This window comes from Delphinapterus leucas, chromosome 9 (genome assembly GCF_059928025.1).
Source record: "Delphinapterus leucas isolate spDelLeu-1000000601 "Yukka" chromosome 9, BTC_Dleu_Yukka2, whole genome shotgun sequence".
Classification (NCBI taxonomy): Eukaryota; Metazoa; Chordata; class Mammalia; order Artiodactyla; family Monodontidae; genus Delphinapterus; species Delphinapterus leucas.
The window spans coordinates 13,252,551-13,276,655 of NC_143137.1; the positions used below are offsets into that span (position 1 = coordinate 13,252,551).

The 24,105-nt window shown below is 37.5% G+C and overlaps 1 protein-coding gene across 4 annotated transcripts in view; it reads left to right on the plus strand.

The window, feature by feature from the left end:
* The window catches only part of BRAF (B-Raf proto-oncogene, serine/threonine kinase), a 152,783-nt gene that overhangs the window by 58,371 nt on the left and 70,307 nt on the right, over positions 1 to 24,105 (plus strand). For all 4 annotated transcript variants that reach the window (XM_089917313.1, XM_089917312.1, XM_022579583.3 and 1 more), the window contains exons 2-3: positions 138 to 239; positions 12,342 to 12,605. In XM_089917313.1, the coding sequence (XP_089773439.1) occupies positions 138 to 239; positions 12,342 to 12,605 (366 nt within the window). The remainder of the gene's footprint in view (positions 1 to 137; positions 240 to 12,341; positions 12,606 to 24,105) is intronic.

Below are 24,105 nucleotides of genomic sequence, written 5' to 3' on the forward strand. Positions count from 1 at the left end.
AGTGATCTCTAAGGTCTCTAAGCTTTAAATTTCAAGGAACACTGACAGTTACTGCAGTATTTTAATAGAAATGTTAAAATATTTCTAATTCATATTCTAAATGATTTGTATTCAAATTCTTTCAAAATATTTTTTAGGTGTGGAATATCAAACAAATGATTAAATTGACACAGGAGCATATAGAGGCCCTACTGGACAAATTTGGTGGGGAGCATAATCCACCATCAATATATCTGGAGGTAAGCTTTTGAGTATCATACATGTAGTAATTTTGGAAAGAAGAAAATGAACTTATAAAAAAGCATTTGTACTGGTAATATTGGTTATTTTAGGGAGTGGGATTAGAAGTAGATATGGGAAGAGAGAATTAGCTTTGTCTTTATTGTACTTTTTAATCTTGTTTCACTTGTTACAATAAATATGTAGTATTTTCTAATTTAGAAAATATCAAAACTAAAGGAGAAGTTATATATAAGCTTCAAAATATCACCCTGGTTTAAAAAAAAACAAAAACTTAGTGAAAAAAAGAGAGAGAGAAAACAGTCTTTTCTGGAGGTCAGCAAACTAGTTACCATATTAGAAAATGGGGAGAATTTTGTGAAATATCTTTTTCCCAGAACAAATCCCCACAAAATAGGTTTTTGCTTCCTTATGGATAAAGTCTACAGTATTTAAACAGCTCAAAATTGCTTAGCCTTACTGTTTGATAGTGCCTTCAGACTTTTGTATCAAACCTTTAACATAATTGTAAATTTATTGATTAGTCATTGTTCTTAATCCTGTGAGGTAGTAGTTACTGTTATAATCACAGGTAGGCTTTCTTGGCGTTAGTTTCCTATGTAAGTCACTCAGCTTCCACAGCTAGGAAGCTGTTATGGAATCTAGGCAGTCAGGCTCCACAGCCCACACTGCTTACCACTACACTATACTGGCTGTCTCTATAAAAGCTGGCTCCAACTGTAATCACTAGTCACACTGGGAGATAACCCTAAATTACAAATGATCAGGTTACCATTTGCCTTCAAATGCCAGAGATTTTTAGGCATGGATTGACAGACTCCTAAACGAAAATTCTAATTTAGTAATCTAATTACTTTTAAAGGGTAAGTAAATCTTCAGTATTTCAAGAGAAAGTAAGCTTGCATTTCTAAAATAAACTTGGAAGTTTGGAAATAACTGCTAATAAACTGTTCTCTTCTTCATATGGCTTATCACAGAGCACACTGCCAGTTAGTATTGGTGCTAGGACTAGAATTCATACTTCTGAATATAGTTAGCGTACTTTCTAATATCCCATGCTGTCTGTTTTTTTTTTTTTTAACATCTTTATTGGGGTATAATTGCTTTGCAATGGTGTGTTAGTTTCTGCTTTATAACAAAGTGAATCAGTTATACATATGTTCCCATATCTCTTCCCTCTTGCGTCTCCCTCCCTCCCACCCTCCCTATCCCACCCCTCCAGGCGGTCACAAAGCACCGAGCCGATATCCCTGTGCCATGCGGCTGCTTCCCACTAGCTATCTACCTTACGTTTGTTAGTGTGTATATGTCCATGACTCTCTCTCGCCCTGTCACAGCTCACCCTTCGCCTCCCCATATCCTCAAGTCCGTTCTCCCGTAGGTCTGTGTCTTTATTCCTGTCTTACCCCTAGGTTCTTCATGACATTTTTTTTTTCTTCTTAAATTCCATATATATGTGTTAGCATACGGTATTTGTCTTTTTATTTCTGACTTACTTCACTCTGTATGACAGACTCTAGGTCTATCCACCTCATTCCAAATAGCTCAATTTCGTTTCTTTTTATGGCTGAGTAATATTCCATTGTATATATGTGTCACATCTTCTTTATCCATTCATCCGATGATGGGCACTTAGGTTGTTTCCATCTCCGGGCTATTATAAATAGACATGCTGTCTGTTTTACTTGTATGTGTGAGGAGAACGAGCAAAGGAGTCATAAGGAGGCAAATAGTCCTGGTGAACATAGTAATTCTTTGTTAATCAGAATTAGACAACTTAACCAGAGTTTTTCTGCCAACCATTTTGTGTCAGGAAACTTTCCCCATCCTCAGATGTAATCCATTTGCATCGATCACCATGTCTCACTGTTGCAGGGATTTACTACCCCTCCACACACATACGCTTCAGGCTTTTTACTATTTGAATTACATCTAACGAGGATGGTATACAGCAGACTATACCTCATAGGTTATATCATTAGCATGTAGATTCTTACTCTCAGGGACTAACACTACACAATTTCTCTGTAGAAGGCAGTATAATATAGTGGTTAAGATGAACCATGGAGTCACACAGACCCTGTGTTTAAATTCTGGCTCTGCCTTAATTTATGCAGACAGGTTACCTAACCTCCTTATACCTCACCTCATTGGTAAGATGGGATTGTATCACACATATGGTAATTTAAAGATTAAATTGAGTTTATAATTATGAAATAGCATAGTTCCTGACACATATTAAGTGCTCCGTAAATCTTTGATTCATTTGTTCAACAGATAATTTTTGAGTGCCTGCTAATATTTGTACTTGTCTAAGCTCAGGGGATATAACAAAAAACAGCCCCGCCCACCCCACCCCCAGCCAGATCTCTGCCTTCAGATAGCTTGTATGTTAATCAGGGGAGTGGGTTACAGAAAATAAACATAGAAATAGTAAAACATTGAACTTACCACCATTTGATATACTGTGAAGAGGAGCCTGGCTGCAGATGACAGTATTCTTCCCTGAGGAAAGTTGACCAGGCCCAGGGAAAAGACTTGTGGGTATTGCTATTTGAAGGCCCTTAAGTGGGTAATCTACTGATTACCCACTGAGACCCACCATTCTCCTTTCTGTCTCTATGAATTTTACTACTCTAGAATGTCACGTAAGTGGAATTCTAACATATTTCCTGTAACTGGCTGATTTCATTTGGCATAATGTCTTCAAGCTTCATCCATGTTGAAGCATGTGTCAAAATTTTCTTCCTATTTAACGCTGAATAATATTCCATTGTATGTATATATCACATTTTATTTATCCATTTATCTATCAATGGCTACCTTCAGTGGTTGGTTGTTTCCACCTTTTGGTTACTGTGAATAATGCTGATTTTACTTCTTTGGGGGGTGTATACCCAGAGTGGAATTACTGAATCATAAGACAATTCTATATTTAATTTTTTAAGGAATTGCCATTCTCTTTTCCATAAGCAGCTACATTTTGCATTCCCACTAACAATTCTTTATATGCTTGCCAAGACTTATTTTCTGTGTATGTGTGTGTATGTGTGTGTGTGTGTGTGTGTGTTTAATAATAGGCATCCTAATAAGTGTGAAGTGGTATCTCATTGTGGAAATGCAAATCTCCAACTTCGTTCTTCTTTTTCAAAATTGTTTTGGCTATTTGGGATCCCTTGAATTTCCTCATGAATTTCAGAATGGATTTTTCTATTTCTCCAAACACATTGCCATTTTGGTAGGGCTTACACTGAATCTGTAGATTACTTTGGGTAGTATTGACATCAAGAGTCCTTAACTCTTAAATATGAATGGACAGTTAAGAATAACCAGATAGGGACTTCCCTGGTGGCACAGTGGTTAAGAATCCATCTGCCAATGCAGGGGACATGGGTTCGAGCCCTGGTCCAGGAAGATCCCACATGCCACAGAGCAGCCTGTGTGCCACAACGACTGAGCCTGTGCTCTAGAGCCTGCGAGCCACAACTACTGAGCCTGCATGCCTAGAGCCCGTGCTCTGCAATAAAACAAGCCACCTCAGTGAGAAGCCCACACACCGCAACCAAGAGTAGCCCCCGCTCACCTCAACTAGAGAAAGCCAGTGCGCAGCAAGAAGACCCAATGCAGCCAAAAATAAAATAAATAATTAAAATTTAAAAAAAGATTAATAAATAAATAACCAAATATTTAAAGAAAGCTATTAACAGGAAACATAATGGCAGAAATGGTCAAAAGGAACTCAGAAACAGTGCGGAGAACAGAAGAAAATTTGAAAATAACTATAATTAACATCAAAGATAAGAGAAAATATAGTTATCTGTTCCTGTTTCATGGTTGTACTAAAGAAGCAAAAGTAATAGAGAATAAGAGCTCTTGGAAACTAAAATAGTAAATTAAAATGGCATAACAAAATTTAAATATGTGTGTGTGTATCTGCATGTGCATATAAACAGACAAACAAACAAATGCTATAAAGTTAAGGACATCTTCCAGAAAGTAGAAAAAAACAAAGATGGAAAATATTAAAGGAAAGATCAGAAAAATTAGAGAATAAGTCTAGAAGATCTATAAAAATTACAAATGTTTTTAATCTGCAAAAAGCAAATAACAATTTGTCCAAACATGTAGGGGTATTAATTTCCGCTCCCATAACAAGAAACATGAAGGTAAATTATTCAAAGATTGTTCTACAGCTCAAGGTTGTCAGACACTGGGGTAGATTGCTGTAGTCCTTTTCGTTTTTCTGTCATAACTGCAGCACATCTGAGAATCGTACTCTAACACAAGACGTCAAATCAGAAAGAAGGGATCACAGGTGTTCTCTGGTGTACTGAGCCCTTGCAAGGAGGAAAACCTCCCCCCCCAAATCCCTTACAAGTCTTTACATTTCACCAACCAGAATGGGGTTACATACACCCCTAGACTAGTGCCTATGCTTACATTTCCTGAAATAAGAGGCTAAAAAGTAAAATTTTCCCAGTGTTCACAATTTGGCTTCAGATTAGTTTGTGCACTGGCAGGTAGAAGTTGTGCTATAGCATTTCGAAAGAAACCCCTTTGGTGTTTTCATAGAGAGATAAATCTTTACCTATCTCTCCATTTCTTCCTTTTAGCAGAACAGAATGAAATCACTTATATCACCATCAGAAATCCTTGTGGCTTTCTTTTTTCTATGTACTAATTTATTTAAAAACGAGTTTTTAAGTTCTAGATTTTCTCCAACTGGCATATGAATAATAATTAACATTCTGTTTATTCCCTTGATGATAACTGCAGTGAAATGAACTATTGTACTCTAAAGAATTTCAGGTTTGTCTTTTCAATCATTGGTTCCAGTCTTTTTACCACCATACAGAGGAAGAAAAGATGAGTTTCCCCTAAAAGTCGTTCCCCAGAATTTCTTATTTTTCTCCCAATTCTTCTGTATTTACTCATCCAACAAATTATTTGAATGCCTTCTGTGTGTAAGATATAATGCTAGATGCTTTTCTAGTAGTAGACTCTTCTTTCTAGACCTGATATATTGGATTCCAGAGGTGAAGGGATAAAGTTTCTGGAATAACCCTACATATCTAGTGTTAACACACTGAATCCAAGCTACCCCTGAATTTATATGTATGCTGGCGTCCCCTGCAGACAGACAGATGATGACAATAAAGCTCCTAACATTTATTGAGTGCTTGCTGTGCCAGGAACTGTTCTAAGCATACAGTAGGTCATTTAATCCTCAACCTGCCCTGTGAGTTATATTTAATATTCTCATTTCCATTTTATAGATGAGGAAGCTCAGGCACAGAGGGTTTTAATAATAACATGACGAGAGTTACACAACTAGTAATGGGGTAGCCAAAGTTTGAAGCCAGACATTCTGAATTCAGAACCTGTGTTCTTTTTCTTTTTTTTATGAGTCTTCTATAACTGCTTACATTTTCCCCACGTGTATGTCTTCTTTTTTATCAGAGCCTGTGCTCTTAATTGCTATATCATTATTATGATGCTGACAGCCTTTCTGATATGTAGTCTGTGTAGAACCCAGGATAATGCAGAGATATGTATCAAAACAAATACTGCAATGAAAATAATACTGGGACTCCCATGGTGGTCCAGTGGTTAAGATTCTGTGCTTCTAGTACAGGGGGCACAGGTTCAATCCCTGGCCAGGGAAGTTCTGCATACCACTCAGTGTGCCCGCCCCCCAAAAAAATCTGCGAAGAAAATAATACTGGAAGCTAGGTGCTTCCTTTGGAATGCAGAACAGTTCATTAATTATCACTCTTGAGCAATTTGAAAGATTTCATTGTATCTTGTAAGATTAAGTTAAAAAGAATAAATATAATGAACTCTAATGATAAAAATTTTTTCTTCCACTGCCTTTTCCCATTATGTTTTAATTAAGTACGTCCTGAATTTTCTTCCCATTTTAATTTTTTGTTTATTATTTTTTTAAGTCTTTATTGAATTTGTTACAATATTGCTTCTGTTGTTTATGTTCTGGTTTTTTGGCCATGAGGTATGTGGGATCTTAGCTCCCCGACCAGGGATTGAACCCAAACCCCCTGCATTGGGAGGCGAAGTCTTAACCACTGGACTGCCAGGGAAGTCCCCATCGTCCCATTTTTAATTGGGAAGTAATTCATATACCATAAGATTCACTTTTTTAAAGTGTACAATTGCATAGTTTATAGCATATGCACAGAATTGTACAGTCATCACCACCATCTAATTCCAAAACATTTTCATCACCTCAAAAAGAAACCCTTTACGCATTGGCAGTTGTTCTCTCCAGCCCCTGGCAACCACTGATCTACTTTCTAAATCTATGGATTTGCCTATTTGGACATTTCGTGTAAATGGAATCATACACAATGTGGCCTTTTGTGACAGGCTACTTTCGCCTTAGCAGAATGTTTTCAAAATTCAACCATGTTGTAGCTTGTAGCATTCATTGTAACATTTATTCCTTTTTATGGCTAATATTCTGTCATGTGGATATGTCACATTTTGTTTATCCATTCATAAACTGATGGACGTTTAGGTTGTTTCCACTTTTGGGCTATCATGAATAAAGCTGCTATGAACATTCATGTACAAGTTTTTGTGGTAGGCATATGTTTTCAGTTCTTTTAGTTATGTACCTAGGGATGGAATTGCTGTGTCCTTTGGTAACTCTGTGTTTTAACTTTTTGAGGAACTACCAGACTGTTTTCCAAAGTGGCTGCACCATTTTACATTCCCACAAGCAATGTGGGAATGTAAATGTGAGGGTTCCAGTTCCTATACATCATCACCAACATTTGTTATTTTCCATTTATTATTATTATTGCCATCCTAGTAGGTGTGAATTGGCATCTCATTGTGGTATTTTGATTTGTAATTCTTTGGTGACTAATGATATTAAGCATCTTTTTCATGTGCTTATTAGTATTTGTATATCTTGTATACAAGATACAAGATTTGTATTATATACAAATCTTGTATATGTATATACATATATGTATATATATACATATATATACATATATATATTTGTATATATATACAAATCTTATACAAGATTTGTATCTTGTATATATTGTATATATTGTATATCTTCTTGGGAAAAATGTCTATTCAAATCCTTTGCCCATTTAAAAAACTGGGTTGTCTTTTTATTACTGAGTTGTAGTAGTTCTTTATATATTCTTGGTAAGAAATCCATATCAGATATGATTTGCAAATATTTTCTCCCATTCTGTGGGATGTCTTTTTTTCACTCTTTTGATAGTGTCTTTTGAAGCACAAAAGCTTTAATTTTGATGAAGTCTAGTTTATCTTTTTCTTTGGTTGCTGTGTTTTGGTGTGTCATCTAAGAAACCATTGCCTAATCCAGGGTCATGATGATTTACTTCTATGTTTTCTCTAAGAGTTTTTTAGTTTTAGCTCTTACTTTTAAGTGTATGATACACTTTGAGTTAATTTTGTAATATAATGTTAGGTAGTAGTCCAACTTCATTCTTCTGTATGCAGATACTCAGTTGTACCAGTAACATTGTCAAAAACCAGTTAACCATAAATGTACGGCTTTTTTTCTGGACTCTCAATCTGTTGTGTTTTTTTATATGTGTATCAATATCATGTGTTTTGATTACTGTAGCTTTTAGTAACTTTTGAAATCAGGAAATGTAAATCTCCAAACTCTGTTCTTTTTCAAGATTGTTTTGGTTATTCCAAGTAGTTTGTACTTCTGTGTGAATTTTAAGATCAGCTTGTCCATTTCTCCAAAAAAAAGCCAGCTGGGATTTTGATAAGGATTGCATTGAATCTGTAGATCAATTTGAGGAGTATTTTCATCTTAATAATATTGTGTTCTTACATTCTTTTTTAAGTTCAAAAATAAATGAACTATACTTCAGTTTGAAAAAAGAATCCATTAAATGAATGAATGAATAAATAAATAAATAACATGAGCTGTGCCCTCAACTACCTTATAGTTTAGTAGAGTCATGTTGAGAACTCAGCGAAGTAATACAGTAATAATGATAAGAACTAGTACTACTTATTACTACTAATAAAAGTATTTATTGGGTTTTTGCTGTAATAACTTCCTTTGCTAGTATTATTTCACTTAGTGCTCACAAAGTTTTTTCACAAATGATTTTGTAAAAAGCCATATAAAGAAGAGTGTGGTAATACTCCAAAGGAGGTGAAAAGAAAATACCGATTTTGGATTTTTACCAAGCAGACCTTTGAATTAAACTTTGAAAAATAAGTAGGATTTTTTTTTTTTTTGCGGTACGTGGGCCTCTCACTGTTGTGGCCTCTCCCGTTGCGGAGCACAGGTTCCAGACGCGCAGGCTCAGCGGCCATGGCTCACGGGCCCAGCCGCTCCGCGGCATGTGGGATCCTCCCGGAGCGGGGCACGAACCCGTGTCCCCTGTATCGGCAGGCGGACTCTCAACCACTGTGCCACCAGGGAAGCCCAATAAGTAGGATTTTGATGAGAAGGAATGGGGTTTTGGAAAAGCTGCCTCCTGAAGAAAATATCTGGTTTCTGCAGCTTCTTGAAGCACCAGAGGAATTTTGTTGATGCTGGTAATGGTGCTTGAGGTGTATGTTTATGTGGGAGGACTTGCTCGAGTTTGCAGGGTAAGAAAACAGAGAAAAAGAGAAAGTTGGAAGATACGAGAGAAAATGGAGATAATGATGAACCAAGGCCTCCACAGAAGAGGCTCTAAACACCCAGTGTTAATACTAAATTGAGAGCAAAAGAAGGATGGGGAAAGATGGGGAGAATTGATTGGACAAAGAAAGAAGAGGAAGCTTTTATTTGATGGCTTTGATCTTCAGAGTAAATTTGAAGGTAATGCTATTTTCTTGAGTAAATTAAAGGTTGGGGGATGAAGTTAGGATCCAGAGAAGCATAGGAAAGGTGGGAGTAAGTATTGTGAGAAATGTAATACGAATTAAAAATAAGTACAGGGGCTTCCCTGGTGGTGCAGTGGTTGAGAATCTGCTTGCCAGTGCAGAGGACATGGGTTCGAGCCCTGGTCTGGAAAGATCCCACATGCTGCACAGCAGCTAAGCCTGTGCGCCACAACTACTGAGCCTGCGCTCTAGAGCCTGGGAGCCACAACTACTGAGCCCGTGTGCTACAATTACTGAAGCCCGTGTGCCTAGAGCCTGTGCTCCACAACAAGAGAAGCCACTGCAATGAGAAGTCCGCACACAGCAATGAAGAGTAGCCCCCGCTCACCGCAACTAGAGAAAGCCCGCGCATAGCAACGAAGACCCAATGCAGCCAAAAATAAATAAATATTTCAAAAAATTAAATAAATAAGTACAAATTTTCATATAGTAGTGTGAAAGACTAGTTTCCATGAATTGATAATGGAACCAGTTGGCCTTGTTTTATTATTTTCTTCAGTAATGTGTGGTAACCTGAGAGAAAGAATGGAGTAATTGAATGATAGAATTTACCCAAAGTTGGTATTTGACAAGCAAGTTGGTAAAAGAATAAGAATTAACCAATCTAAGATGTTACCATTGGCATTGTTGAAATGGTGAGCCACAAAGTATGGGAAGTAAAACAGCAAAGAAATCTGAAAGACATTAAGGGATTAATGTTGACAATGAGCAGATTAGTGTGGTAGTGAGGATGAAATTTAAGACAGTGGGATAAGTGTGTGTACATAGGGGTATGGGAGGTTCCCAGTTGAGATCTTGTCATCATTTGGAACTCTTTGGTTAAGAACTGTTTGTATCTCTGGATCTTGAAGGTAGAGTAGAAACAAATATGTTTATAGATACAAGGTTTAGAGAACTTCAAGGCAGGAGTGTTGTAAGAGTAATCAGCATCCACAGGGAATGCAGCAAGGATAATGGGATGAAATGAGTCAAACCAGGTTCAAAACAAGGTAGGCAAGTACCTTGGTAGATTGCAGCTATGAGGATGGAGAGAGGTGGAATAAGTAAATGTTTTGTACTTAAGGAAGAGTTATTGATAAATGCAGTGAAATAATAGATTGTAATCCACAGTGGAGGGAACAATATATTTTTAAAAATTAAGGCTAATATTTTGATAAAGAAGTAACATTCAGAAAATTTGTTTACATTTATTACTTTTCCTAAGCCTAACTTTCTGTAGTAAATGTACTTGTCCAGGTGACAGTAAATAAGAATATTTGATCTACGCAAGGAGGAATTTTTGTCTCCCAGGCTGCATGTACATAATCTTCAAAGTGTAGGAATTGTGTTAGTCTTCATTTTTGTGGTTTGAGCCCCAAACACTACTAGGTACATGTGTGCTCAATATATATTTATTGAATAAGCGAAATCTCGATAAGTGGATCATACTGAAAAAGATGCCCTTAAGTAATTAACCCATTGAACTGAAAGCTAAATAGATATACAGCTCAGAAAATTTTGGACTGATTTGATTATAATGCCTGAGATGCTGTGAAACATTTCAGGGTCAGCGTTGGACAACTATTAGATTCTAAAGGAGAGGGCATTTTGGTGTAGTTCAGGCCCTTTACTTCAGTAGCTCATTTTAGTATTTTCCCTCCTCACGCCCCCAAAAATTATACGGTAGGATCAAGCATATCAGGTGTGGTGGCCTATATTGAAATGAAATTTCTCCTTTATTCTCCTCTACCTTAGATAATTCTCCCTTGCTTATAGAATGAAGTTCAGGCTTCATAACATAGTATATACATTCTCTACAAGCTGGTCCCTTACCCACTTTTCCAGTCTTATTATTTGTGTTCCTGTTCTTCACTTAAATTTCACAAACATCTATTGATCCCTTGATATGTCCCAGGTATTGTATGACGCTGAGCTATACTAGTCCATGGTTTTCCTCTATGTCTTAAAATTTCTTACCTCCTTACTCTGTTACAAAATTTCTCCTGTGCTACACAGTACTCTCTTCTCCCCACTTAACTCCATCTATCTAAATGCTAACCTTTTAAGACCCCCCCTCTTTCCTTACTCTTATCTTGTATCAAGAACATTCTTTGTTTATTTCTCATGTACAATACTTGCACAAATAAAAATGCATCCATCTGCTTCTTTGTAGCCTAATAAGTGATGGGAAATGCCATTTTTTTAAATCTTTGATTCTTTTCAATCTTTGTAACCTTTCATAAATCTTTATAGTGTTGCATCTATTTGGGGTGGTAGGGAGACATGGTGGATTATAGTGTGGGGGAAGGTGATTACTACTGCCTCAAAGGACCATGGACACATACATTCCAATTCATTCCATCTCTTTATTTTCAGTAGCATTCTCTTTCCAAGATTCTTCCTACTTTTAGAATATGATATCTTAAGTGATCATTTGACCTTATAGCTTTAGTAAAATGAAACTTCTAGAAAGATACCCTGATGGATAATGGCCTCAAAATTTCTTGACTGCAGGGTGTAAACTACCTTTTCAGACAAAATTCTATTCTCTAAGCAGTATTTGATGGGAAAGGGGAGGTCATAAGATATCCATAGTGAGTAAAAGAAGGTATTTTAACTAATAGCTGTTTCAGAAAAAAAAGTGGCAGTTATACATCCTCTAATCCCTGTTAAGGTGATTTTGGTGGTAATGGTGAGATCTGACACTGTGTACCTTAGTCTTGTTTTTTGACAGATCTCTCTAACACCTCATCTCCTTCTCAACCTCTCTCTCAGTTCTTTAGAGAGAGAGAGGCAGAGAGAAGTATGAAACCTTATATGCCTACAACTTTTCTGGAAAAAAAATTAATAGGGTATTTATCTGTGATGTATTAGTATTTTATCTTATGTTAGATATGTAGTTTGGAATATAAATTGTGATTTGGCCAGAAAATTGCAAATACTGGTTTTTCAAAATTAATATTCATGGCTATTATAGACATATATATATGTGTGTGTATGTCAGTTTCTAGATGTAGTGTCTTATAACAAAAGATTTATCAATTTAAAGGTAAAAGTACTAATTTACAATACTTCCAGCACTTATTTTGTAATTTGTAATACAAAATCGTGTTAGCTAGATTATAAAGAGATTATAATCAAAGACTTAAATTTCATATTTCCTTTTGTTACTGTCAGGAAAAAGTCCAGATTCAATGTAAGTCTACTTTATTTTATAGGCCTATGAAGAATACACCAGCAAGCTAGATGCCCTCCAACAAAGAGAACAACAGTTATTGGAATCCCTGGGGAATGGAACTGATTTTTCTGTTTCTAGCTCTGCATCAACAGACACCGTTACATCTTCTTCCTCTTCTAGCCTTTCAGTGCTGCCTTCATCTCTTTCAGTTTTTCAAAATCCCACAGATGTGTCACGGAGCAACCCCAAGTCACCACAAAAACCTATCGTTAGAGTCTTCCTGCCCAATAAACAGAGGACGGTGGTGAGTCAACTTTAATATCATCATTGCTTTTTCTTTGTATTTTTCAGAAAGACTAGTTGTTGAAAATGAAATGTGATACCCAGTGGTCATGCAAATGTAAGCATCCATTTCAAACAAGAATGGAAAAGACATTAATTATTTGGTGCCTAAGTCTGTGTTCCTTAACTGGAACAAATTGCATTGTTTTTAGTGTCAGATTTGACATTTATACCTGTCAAACTTGAACCACACTCAAGTCTGAGTACTAGTGCCAGGGCTCCAAATAAAGGTTAAAGTTTCCCTTGTGAATTCTTAACTATAGACCTGTTCTTATCATAGTGTGTGGGGTTCATAATTATATTACCTATATTATTCAGGAATTCTTAACCCAAGAAATTAACAACTGCTTCTGAAGTGGTAATAGCATTCAGGAACTGGGCAGAAACAAATGCATACCCTCCCTTAGCCCATATAGGTCTCATGGAATTCACATACAGAATGCCTCAGTGACAAGGTCAAAATCACAAGTTATAATATGCAAGGAAACAGTCTACCATCAGTGCATTAGAAGACTTAAAAATAGCAGGATTAGATTCCTAAGAAGGAACCAAATAGAATTTCTAGGTAGCCTTAAAATTTAAAACTCAGTGGATGAATCATCATCTCTGAAGTATTATTACTGAAAATGATTGTGTTGAATGTTAAGCTTCTGGACTTTCCATTTTATAAGAAACATGGGATAAAGGGAAAAGTTAAGTACCATGAGAAAGCAATTAGACAAATTCAGAAGGTGGACATTCTATAAGACAAACAGCCTGGACTCAGTGTCATGGAGGATAAAAGGTTGGGGATTTTTCTACACTGAGTAAGACTAAAGAGACAAAACAAACAAATGCGCTGTGTGATCCTGATTTGGGACCAGGGTGGGGAAGAGCTGTAGAAGTCGTTCTTCTACATGTTGAGTGTTGATTGAATATGATGTGTTCTTATGGAATTATTAGTTTTCTTAAGTGTGACAATAGCGATATTTTTATGTAGGAGAATGTCTTTATTCTTAGGAAATACATGCTTAAATATTTCGGAGTAAATTGTCATGATGCCTGCAACCCCCCTCCCGCCCCTCTTTTGAAATAAAACTTACATATAATAAAGTGTACAAATCTCAAGTGTACAGCTCAGTGACTTTCTACGTGTGTAAGTGCCATGCAGACCAAGATGTAGAACATTTCTAATGTGAGTGTTCTCTTGTGCTCCCTCAATTCAGTGACCACCTTCAAGAGTAACCACTATTCTGAATTCTATCTCAGTCAGTTTAGAACTTACTTTCAAATGGTATGATGGAAACAAAATGTTAAAGAGAGAAAACAAATATGAAAAAATAATTTTAGGATCTGAGAGAACTTGGATGTTAATTGTACCACTCCTAATTTTCTGTGTTTGAAATTTTTCATAGTAGAGTTGGAAAAATTCAAAGAACATAGAACAAAAGAAAAATAGAAAGTTAAAAAGAAACAGTTCCCACTAGGAAAAAAAACTGATGAACATATTCATGCTGATTTGAGGAAGTAGCAAAGGTTTAGAAAAGAACATTCATAAGGTTTTTAACTTTTTTATTTAGGAAATTTATTTATATGGAAAAGTATAAAGGACAATATATTAAACACCTGTGTTTAGTCACCTACAATGAACAAGTATTAATGTTTGTTATATTTGCTTCATATTACACACACACATATATAACATATATCCATATATGCGTACATACATATATATATTTAGGTTCCTCTTACCTGTCCCATTCCCTTCCCAAACATCCTTCATCCCACCTTGTCCCCCAAGAAGTAGCCACTAAGATAAATGTGAGGTACATTCAATCGAAATTTTTATATTTTACTACATGGATATGTACCTATAAGCATTTTTTTAATATATAAAATAGTATGATACTGTATGTAATGTTCAACATCTTGTCCTTTTTATTCAAAATTATTATAATTTCAAGGTATACATATGTATGTGTTGATACATATAGGTCTGATTCTTTTCAATTTAACATAGTTTATCCTGACATCTAGGTTATGTTCAGGTTTTTTGTTATTACTAACAGTGCTAAAATATGAACATCTTTATACAGGACTCTTTGTCTACAAGTAACGGGGTATTTCCAAGTTGCAGACCTGTAAGTGGATCTCTCAATGGGAAATGCAGATTTGGTTCAAAGGCTGTAAATACGAGGTGTCTGAAAAAAATATCTAAAACTACTAAATTAATTTTAACATCTTTGGGGAGAAAGCTCTCAAAGCAGCTTATCTTTTTTGGTTTCCTCAGTGTCTAACAATTAGTAGGTGTGATTGTATCTAACATAATGAAAGGAAGGACAGTGGGAACAGATAGGGCAATGTTGGATCCTTCAAAATCATGCCTTGGTTGTGTGATAATTAAAGCAAGAAATGTTTATGGAATGGAAGAGATAAGGAGAAGCTAAACAAGCTGTTCTTGTTTTAGCCAGTTTGAGGAAAAACATGTAAAGAGCACGAAAACGTGTAGGAAACTCTAACTCTCTTACTAGCACAAGTAAGTAGTTTTAATGGAATAGATTGAGTAAAGGGACATCATTAGAGTAAATGCTAGAACCCCAGGGAATACCCTCCCTCTCCCTTTATTTTTAGCAAAAAGTAAAGCAGAAACCTCTAAGATCTGCAAGTGATGAAAGAGTTACACATTCCATCCTTTTGTAGACAAGAAGAATACCTATTGCATAGTGGTTTACAGTTTGTAAAAACGTTCCCCCATACTCATTTGATCCTCATAGTAACTTTGTGAGGCAGAGTATTATACGGAGCAGTATTAACTCATGTTGATATTTAAAATACTGTGTTTAATTTTAATAAAATAGCTGTGAAGTCTGGGACATTCTTGACTCCTCATAAATTCTATTAACTTTTGCCACAGCGAAAGGACTTAATCTGTTGCTAGATAAGTTTTCCCCCTTGGAGGTCTAAAGAGGTAATTGATTAAATTTAGTTTTGGTTTTCGATTTAATTGGGACCAGCAATTTAGGAGTAAAAGACCTACCACCTTTATCACTTGTTCTTTGTCAGTTAAATACAACTTGACCAGGAGGCATACTTAATTCTAAAATCGCTTTCATCTTAGGAAGTTTTGGTAGTATATATAGTCAGCCTCTTTTAACTTTAAAAAGACCATGTTATAAGCAGATCATATTAAATTTTTCCTTTTATTGTGAATTGGTTTAACAGTCTATAATAATAAACTATATTATGACTGGTTTAACACTCCTAAAAAAGGACTTGACATCAAGATAAATTATGATAAAATCAGGAAGCTATAAATTTAGGTTTATTTTAAAAACCCATATATTAGCATGTATAATCTGTGCCAGTTTTATACAAGGAGATCTCAGTGTATCATGAAGTTTACTTAAAGCATCTAATAAAGTCTGCATTGTAAAGAATTTAAACTACCAAATTAATCTACTACCTCAGATAATTAAACATGTAGTAATTTTGATGGCCACCTGAATTTTGATGGCCACTCCTTTAAGAAGGAGTTCTTAAGGTTTTAAGAGAACATTTTATATGGAAAATTTTCAACATACACAAAAGTAGGGTAGTGTGGTGGACCATCATGAATCCGTTGATAAAAGATGATTTATATTCACTTTAAAAACTGGTATGTTAAAGTTTAGACTGATACATTTTGTTTTGGTCTAAATTTTCCTTTGCAAATATTCAGATGATTACATTGACTATAGATCGCTGTTAAGGTAGGATGCTTGTTTTTAAATTATTTTAGAGAAAAGTTATTGCTGCTTTGACAGCCTAATCAGGGACATTTAATTTTGTAATTTGGAGAAGAGGCATTAACCTGGTTCTTTTGAAAATATCTTTTTAGTCTTTTCAGCCTTAAAATTTGAGACAGTGCTCCCCTTCCCCTTTTCCTTTTTGAATAGGTAATTCTTTTTTTTTTACATCTTTATTGGAGTATAATTGCTTTACAATGGTGTGTTAGTTTCTGCTTTATAACAAAGTGACTCAGTTATACGTATGTTCCCGTATCTCTTCCCTCTATGTCTCCCTCCCTCCCACCCTCCCTATCCCACCCCTCTAGGTGGTCACAAACCACGAAGCTGATCTCCCTGTGTTATGCGGCTGCTTCCCACTAGCTATCTATTTTACATTTGATAGTGTATATATGTCCATGCCACTCTCTCGCTTTGTCACAGCTTACCCTTCCCCCCCCCCCATATCCTCAAGTCCATTCTCTACAAGGTCTGTGTCTTTATTCCCGTCTCACCCCTAGGTTCTTCATGACATTTTTTTTTTCTTAGATTCCATATATATGTGTTAGCATATGGTATTTGTCTTTCTCTTTCTGACTTACTTCACTCTATATGACAGATTCTAGGTCCATCCACCTAACTACAAATAACTCAATTTCGTTTCTGTTTATGGCTGAGTAACATTCCATTGTATATATGTGCCACATCTTCTTTATCCATTCATCCGATGATGGACACTTAGGTTGCTTCCATCTCCTGGCTATTGTAAATAGAGCTGCAATGAACATTTTGGTACATGACTCTTTTTGAATTATGGTTTTCTCAGGGTATATGCCCAGTAGTGGGATTGCTGGGTCATATGGTAGTTCTATTTGTAGTTTTTTAAGGAACCTCCATACTGTTCTCCATAGTGGCTGTACCAATTCACATTCCCACCAGCCATGCAAGAGTGTTCCCTTTTCTCCACACCCTCTCCAGCATTTATTGTTTCTAGATTTTTTGATGATGGCCATTCTGACCGGTCTGAGATGATACCTCATTGTAGTTTTGATTTGCATTTCTCTAATGATTAATGATGTTGAGCATTCTTTCATGTGTTTGTTGGCAGTCTGGATATTTTCTTTGGAGAAATGTCTATGTAGGTCTTCTGCCCATTTTGGGATTGGGTTGTTTGTTTTTTTGTTATTGAGCTGCATGAACTGCTTGTAAATTTTGGAAATTAATCCTCTGTCAGTTGCTTCATTTGAAAATATTTTCTCCCATTCTGAGGGTTGTCTTTTGGTCTTGTTTATGGTTTCCTTTGCTGTGCAAAAGCTTTGAAGTTTCATTAGGTCCCATTTGTTTATTTTTGTTTTTATTTCCATTTCTCTAGGAGGTGGGTCAAAAAGGATTCTGCTGTGATTTATGTCATAGAGTGTTCTGCCTATGTTTTCCTCTAAGAGTTTGATAGTTTCCGGCCTTACATTTAGGTCTTTAATCCATTTTGAGCTTATTTTTGTGTATGGTGTTAGGGAGTGTTCTAATCTCATACTTTCACATGTAGCTGTCCAGTTTTCCCAGCACCATTTATTGAAGAGGCTGTCCTTTCTCCACTGTACATTCCTGCCTCCTTTATCAAAGATAAGGTGACCATATGTGCGTGGGTTTATCTCTGGGCTTTCTATCCTGTTCCATTGATCTATATTTCTGTTTCTGTGCCAGTACCATACCATTGATTACTGTAGCTTTGTAGTATAGTCTGAAGTCAGGGAGCCTGATTCCTCCAGCTCCGTTTTTCATTGTCAAGATTGCTTTGGCTATTCAGGGTCTTTTGTGTTTCCATACAAATTGTGAAATTTTTTGTTCTAGTTCTGTGAAAAATGCCAGTGGTAGTTTGATAGGGATTGCATTGAATCTGTAGATTGCTTTGGGTAGTAGAGTCATTTTCACAATGTTGATTCTTCCAATTCAAGAACATGGTATATCTCTCCATCTATTTGCATCATCTTTAATTTCTTTCATCAGTGTCTTATAATTTTCTGCATACAGGTCTTTTGTCTCCTTAGGTAGGTTTATTCCTAGATATTTTATTCTTTTTGTTGCAGTGGTAAATGGGAGTGTTTTCTTGATTTCACTTTCAAATTTTTCATCATTAGTGTATAGGAATGCCAGAGATTTCTGTGCATTAATTTTGTATCCTGCTACTTTACCAAATTCATTGATTAGCTCTAGTAGTTTTCTGGTAGCATCTTTAGGATTCTCTATGTATAGTATCATGTCATCTGCAAACAGTGACAGCTTTACTTCTTCTTTTCCAATTTGGATTCCTTTTATTTCCTTTTCTTCACTGATTGCTGTGGCTAAAACTTCCAAAAACTATGTTGAATAAGAGTGGTGAGAGTGGGCAACCTTGTCTTGTTCCTGATCTTAGTGGAAATGCTTTCAGTTTTTCACCATTGAGGACGATGTTGGCTGTGGGTTTGTCATATATGGCCTTTATTATGTTGAGGAAAGTTCCCTCTATGCCTACTTTCTGCAGTGTTTTTATCATAAATGGGTATTGAATTTTGTCGAAAGCTTTCTTTGCATCTATTGAGATGATCATATGGTTTTTCTCCTTCAATTTGTTAATATGGTGTATCACGTTGATTGATTTGCATATATTGAAGAATCCTTGCATTCCTGGAATAAACCCCACTTGTTCATGGTGTATGATCCTTTTAATGTGCTGTTGGATTCTGTTTGGTAGCATTTTGTTGAGGATTTTTGCATCTATGTTCATCAGTGATATTGGCCTGTAGTTTTCTTTCTTTGTGACATCCTTGTCTGGTTTTGGTATCAGGGTGATGGTGGCCTTGTAGAATGAGTTTGGGAGCGTTCCTCCCTCTGCTATATTTTGGAAGAGTTTGAGAAGGATAGGCGTTAGCTCTTCTCTAAATGGTTTTTTTTGGGTTTTTTTTTGTTTTGTTTTGTTTTTGCAGTACGCAGGCGTCTCACTGTTGTGGCCTCTCCCATTGCGGAGCACAGGCTCCGGACGTGCAGGCTCAGCGGCCATGGCTCACGGGCCTAGCCGCTCCGCGGCATGTGGGATCTTCCCGGACCGGGGTACGAACCAGTGTCCCCTGCATTGGCAGGCGGACTCTCAACCACTGCGCCACCAGGGAAGCCCTTCTCTAAATGTTTGATAGAATTCACCTGTGAAGCCATCTGGTCCTGGGCTTTTTGTTTGTTGGAAGATTTTTAATCACAGTTTCAATTTCAGTGCTTGTGATTGGTCTGTTCATATTTTCTATTTCTTCCTGATTCAGTCTTGGCAGGTTGTGCATTTCTAAGAATTTGTCCGTTTCTTCCAGGTTGTCCATTTTATTGGCATACAGTTGGTTGTCGTAATCTCTCATGATCTTTTGTATTTCTGCAGTGTCAGTTGTTACTTCTCCTTTTTCATTTCTAATTCTATTGATTTGAGTCTTCTCCCTTTTTTTCTTGGTGAGTCTGGCTAATGGTTTATCAATTTTGTTTATCTTCTCAAAGAACAAGCTTTTAGTTTTATTGATCTTTGCTATCATTTCCTTCATTTCTTTTTCATTTATTTCTGATCTGATTTTTATGATTTCTTTCCTTCTGCTAACTTTGGGGTTTTTTTGTTCTTCTTTCTCTAATTGCTTTAGGTGCAAAGTCAGGTTGTTTATTTGAGATGTTTCCTGTTTCTTAAGGTAGGATTGTATTGCTATAAACTTCCCTCTTAGTACTGCTTTTGCTGCATCCCATAGGTTTTGGGTCGTTGTGTCTCCATTGTCATTTGTTTCTAGGTATTTTTTTGATTTCTTCAGTGATCACTTCGTTATTAAGTAGTGTATTGTTTAGCCTTCATGTGTTTGTATTTTTTACATATCTTTTCCTGTAATTGATATCTAGTCTCATAGCGTTGTGGTCAGAAAAGATACTTGATGCAATTTCAATTTTCTTAAATTTACCAAGGCTTGATTTGTGACCCAAGATATGATCTATCCTGGAGAATGTTCCATGAGCACTTGAGAAAAATGTGTATTCTGTTGTTTTTGGATGGAATGTACTATAAATATCAACTAAGTCCATCTTGTTTAATGTATCATTTAAAGCTTGTGTTTCCTTATTTATTTTCATTTTGGATGATCTGTCTGTTGGTGAAAGTGGGGTGTTAAAGTCCCCTACTATGAATGTGTTACTGTCAATTTCCCCTTTTATGGCTATTAGTATTTGCCTTATGTATTGAGGTGCTCCTATGTTGGGTGCATAAATATTTACAATTGTTATATCTTCTTCTTGATCGATCCCTTGATCGTTATGTAGTGTCCTTCTTTGTCTCTTGTAATAGTCTTTATTTTAAAGTCTATTTTGTCTGATATGAGAATTGCTACTCCAGCTTTCTTTTGGTTTCCATTTGCATGGAATATCTTTTTCCATCCCCTCACTTTCAGTCTGTATGTGTCCCTAGGTCTGAAGTGGGTCTCTTGTAGACAGCATATATATGCGTGTTGTTTTTGTATCCATTCAGCCAGTCTGTGTCTTTTGGTGGGAGCATTTAATCCATTTACATTTAAGGTAGTTATCGTTATGCATGTTCCTGTTCCCATTTTCTTAATTGTTTTGGGTTTGTTATTGTAGGTCTTTTCCTTCTCTTGTGTTTCTTGCCTAGAGAAGTTCCTTTAGCATTTGTTGTAAAGCTGGTTTGGTGGTGCTGAACTCTCTCAGCTTTTGCTTGTCAGTAAAGGTTTTAATTTCTCCATCAAATCTGAATGAGATCATTGCTGGGTAGAGTAATCTTGGTTGTAGGTTTTTCTCCTTCATCACTTTAAATATGTCCTGCCACTCCCTTCTGGCTTGCAGAGTTTCTGCTGAAAGATCAGCTGTTAATCTTATGGGGATTCCCTTGTGTGTTACTTGTTGTTTTTCCCTTGCTGCTTTTAATATGTTTTCTTTGTATTTAATTTTTGACAGTTTGATTAGTATGTGTCGTGGCGTGTTTCTCCTTGGATTTATCCTGTATGGGACTTTCTGTGCTTCCTGGACTTGATTAACTATTTCCTTTCCCATATTAGGGAAGTTTTCAAGCATAATCTCTTCAAATATTTTCTCAGTCCCTTTTTTTTTTCTCTTCTTCTGAGACCCCTATAATTCGAATGTTGGTGCATTTAATGTTGTCCCAGAGGTCTCTGAGACTGTCCTCAGCTCTTTTCATTCTTTTTTCTTTATTCTTTTTTCTTTATTCTGCTCTGCAGTAGTTTCCACTATTTTATCTTCCATTTTACTTATCCGTTCTTCTGCCTCAGTTATTCTGCTATTGATCCCTTCTTGGATATTTTTAATTTCATTTATTGTGTTGTTCATCATTGCTTGTTTCCTCTTTAGTTGTTCTTAGTCCTTGTTAAATGTTTCTTTCATTTTCTCTATTCTGTTTGCAAGATTTTGGATCATCTTTACTATCATTATTCTGAATTCTTTTTCAGGTAGACTGCCTATTTCCTCTTCATTTGTTAGGACTGGTGGGTTTTTATCTTGCTCCTTCATCTGCTGTGTGTTTTTCTGTCTTCTCATTTTGCTTATCTTACTGTGTTTGGGTGTCTCCTTTTTGTAGGCTGCAGGTTTGTGGTTCCCATTGTTTTTGGTGTCTGTCCCCAGTGGCTAAAGTTGGTTCAGTGGGTTGTGTAGGCTTCCTGGTGGAGGGGACTAGTGCCTGTGTTCTGGTGGATGAGGCTGGATCTTGTCTTTCTGGTGGCTAGGTCCACATCTGGTGGTGTGTTTTGGGGTGTCTGTGGCCTTATTATAATTTTAGGCAGCCTCTGTGCTAATGGGTGGGGTTGTGTTCCTCTCTTGCTAGTTGTTTGGCATACGGTGTCCAGCACTGTTGCTTGCTGGACTTTGAGTAAAGCTGGGTGCTGGTGTTGAGATGGAGATCTCTGGGAGATTTTCGCCGTTTGATATTATGTGGAGCTTGGAGGTCTCTTCTGGACCAGTGTCCTGAAGTTGGCTCTCCCACCTCAGAGGCACAGCACTGACTGCTGGCTGCAGCACCAAGAGCCTTTCATCCACATGGCTCAGAGTAAAAGGGAGAAAAAGTAGAAAGAAAGAAAGAGAGAGAGAGAGGGAGGGAGGGAGGAAGGAAGAAAGAAAGAAAGAGGCTAAAATAAAATAAGATAGAATAAAATAGTTATTAAAATAAAAACTAATTATTGAGAAAAAATTTTTTTAGTAAAACAAAGAAAAAAACGGACAGACAGAACCCTAGGACAAGTGGTGAAAGCAAAGCTGTACAGACAAAATCTCACACAGAAGCATACACATACACATTCACAAAAAGAGGAAAAGGGTAAAAAATAATAAATCTTGCTCCCAAAGTCCACCTCCTCAATTTGGGATGATTCGTTGTCTATTCAGGTATTCCACAGATGCAGGGTACATCAAGTTGTTTGTGGAGCTTTAATCCGCTGCTTCTGAGGCTGCTGGGAGAGATTTCCCTTTCTCTTCTTTGTTCTCAGAGCTTCCGGGGCTCAGCTTTGGATTTGGCCCCGCCTCTTGTGTAGGTCGCCGGAGGGCGTCTGTTCTTCGCTCAGATTGGACGGGGTTAAAGGAGCAGCTGCTGCTTCGGGGGCTCTGGCTCACTCAGGCCGGGTGGAGGCAGGCGTATGGAGTGCGGGGCGAGCCTGCAGCAGCAGAGGCCAGCGTGACGTTGCACCAGCCTGAGGCGTGCCGTGCTGCGTTCTCCCGGGGAAGTTGTCCCTGGATCCCGGGACCCTGGCAGTGGCGGGCTGCACAGGCTCCCGGAAGGGGGGTGTGGATAGTGACTTGTTCTCGCACACAGGCTTCTTGGTGGCGGCAGCAGCAGCTTTAGCGTCCCATGCCCGTCTCTGGGGTCCGCGCTGTTAGCCGCGGCTCACGCCCATCTGTGGAGCTCAAAGTTTAAGCAGCGCTTTTAATCCCCTCTCCTCACACACCAGGAAACAAAGACGGAAGAAAAAGTCTCTTGCCTCTTTGGCAGGTCCAAACTTTTCCCCGGACTCCCTCCCGGGTAGCCTAGCCGTGGCGCACTAACCCCTTCAGGCTATGTTCACTCCGCCAGTCCTCTCCCTGGGCTCGACCGATGCCCAAGCCTTAGCTCCCAGCCCCGCCCGCCCCGGCGGGTGAGCAGACCAGCCTCTCGGGCTGCTGAGTGCTGGTCGGTGCCGATCCTCTGTGCGGGAATCTCTCCGCTTTGGCTTCCACACCCCTGTTGCTGTGCTCTCCTCCACGGCTCCGAAGCTTGCCCCCCTCCGCCACCCGCAGTCTCCGCCTGCTAAGGGGCTTCCTAGTGTGTGGAAACCTTTCCTCCTTCACTGCTCCCTCCCACTGGTGCAGGTCCCGTCCCTATTCTTTTGTTTCTGTTTTTCCTTTTTTCTTTTGCCCTACCCAGGTACGTGGGGAGTTTCTTGCCTTTTGGGAGGTCTGAGGTGTTCTGCCAGCGTTCAGTGGGTGTTCTGTAGGAGTTGTTCCGGTAATTCTTTCATGTGGTATTTACATCAGGAAATCTTGTTTCCACCTCTACCTCTTTACATCCAGTTTCCCCTGTACCTTTTAGGTAACTATTTTTATTTGGGTGGGTGTGTGTGTTTTCTGGGTTTCTTCATGTAGCAAGAAGAAAATAGATATATTCTTATTTCTCCACTCCTTTTCATACACACAAGGTATCATACTGTATATATCATACTGTATTTTGCTTTTAATGTT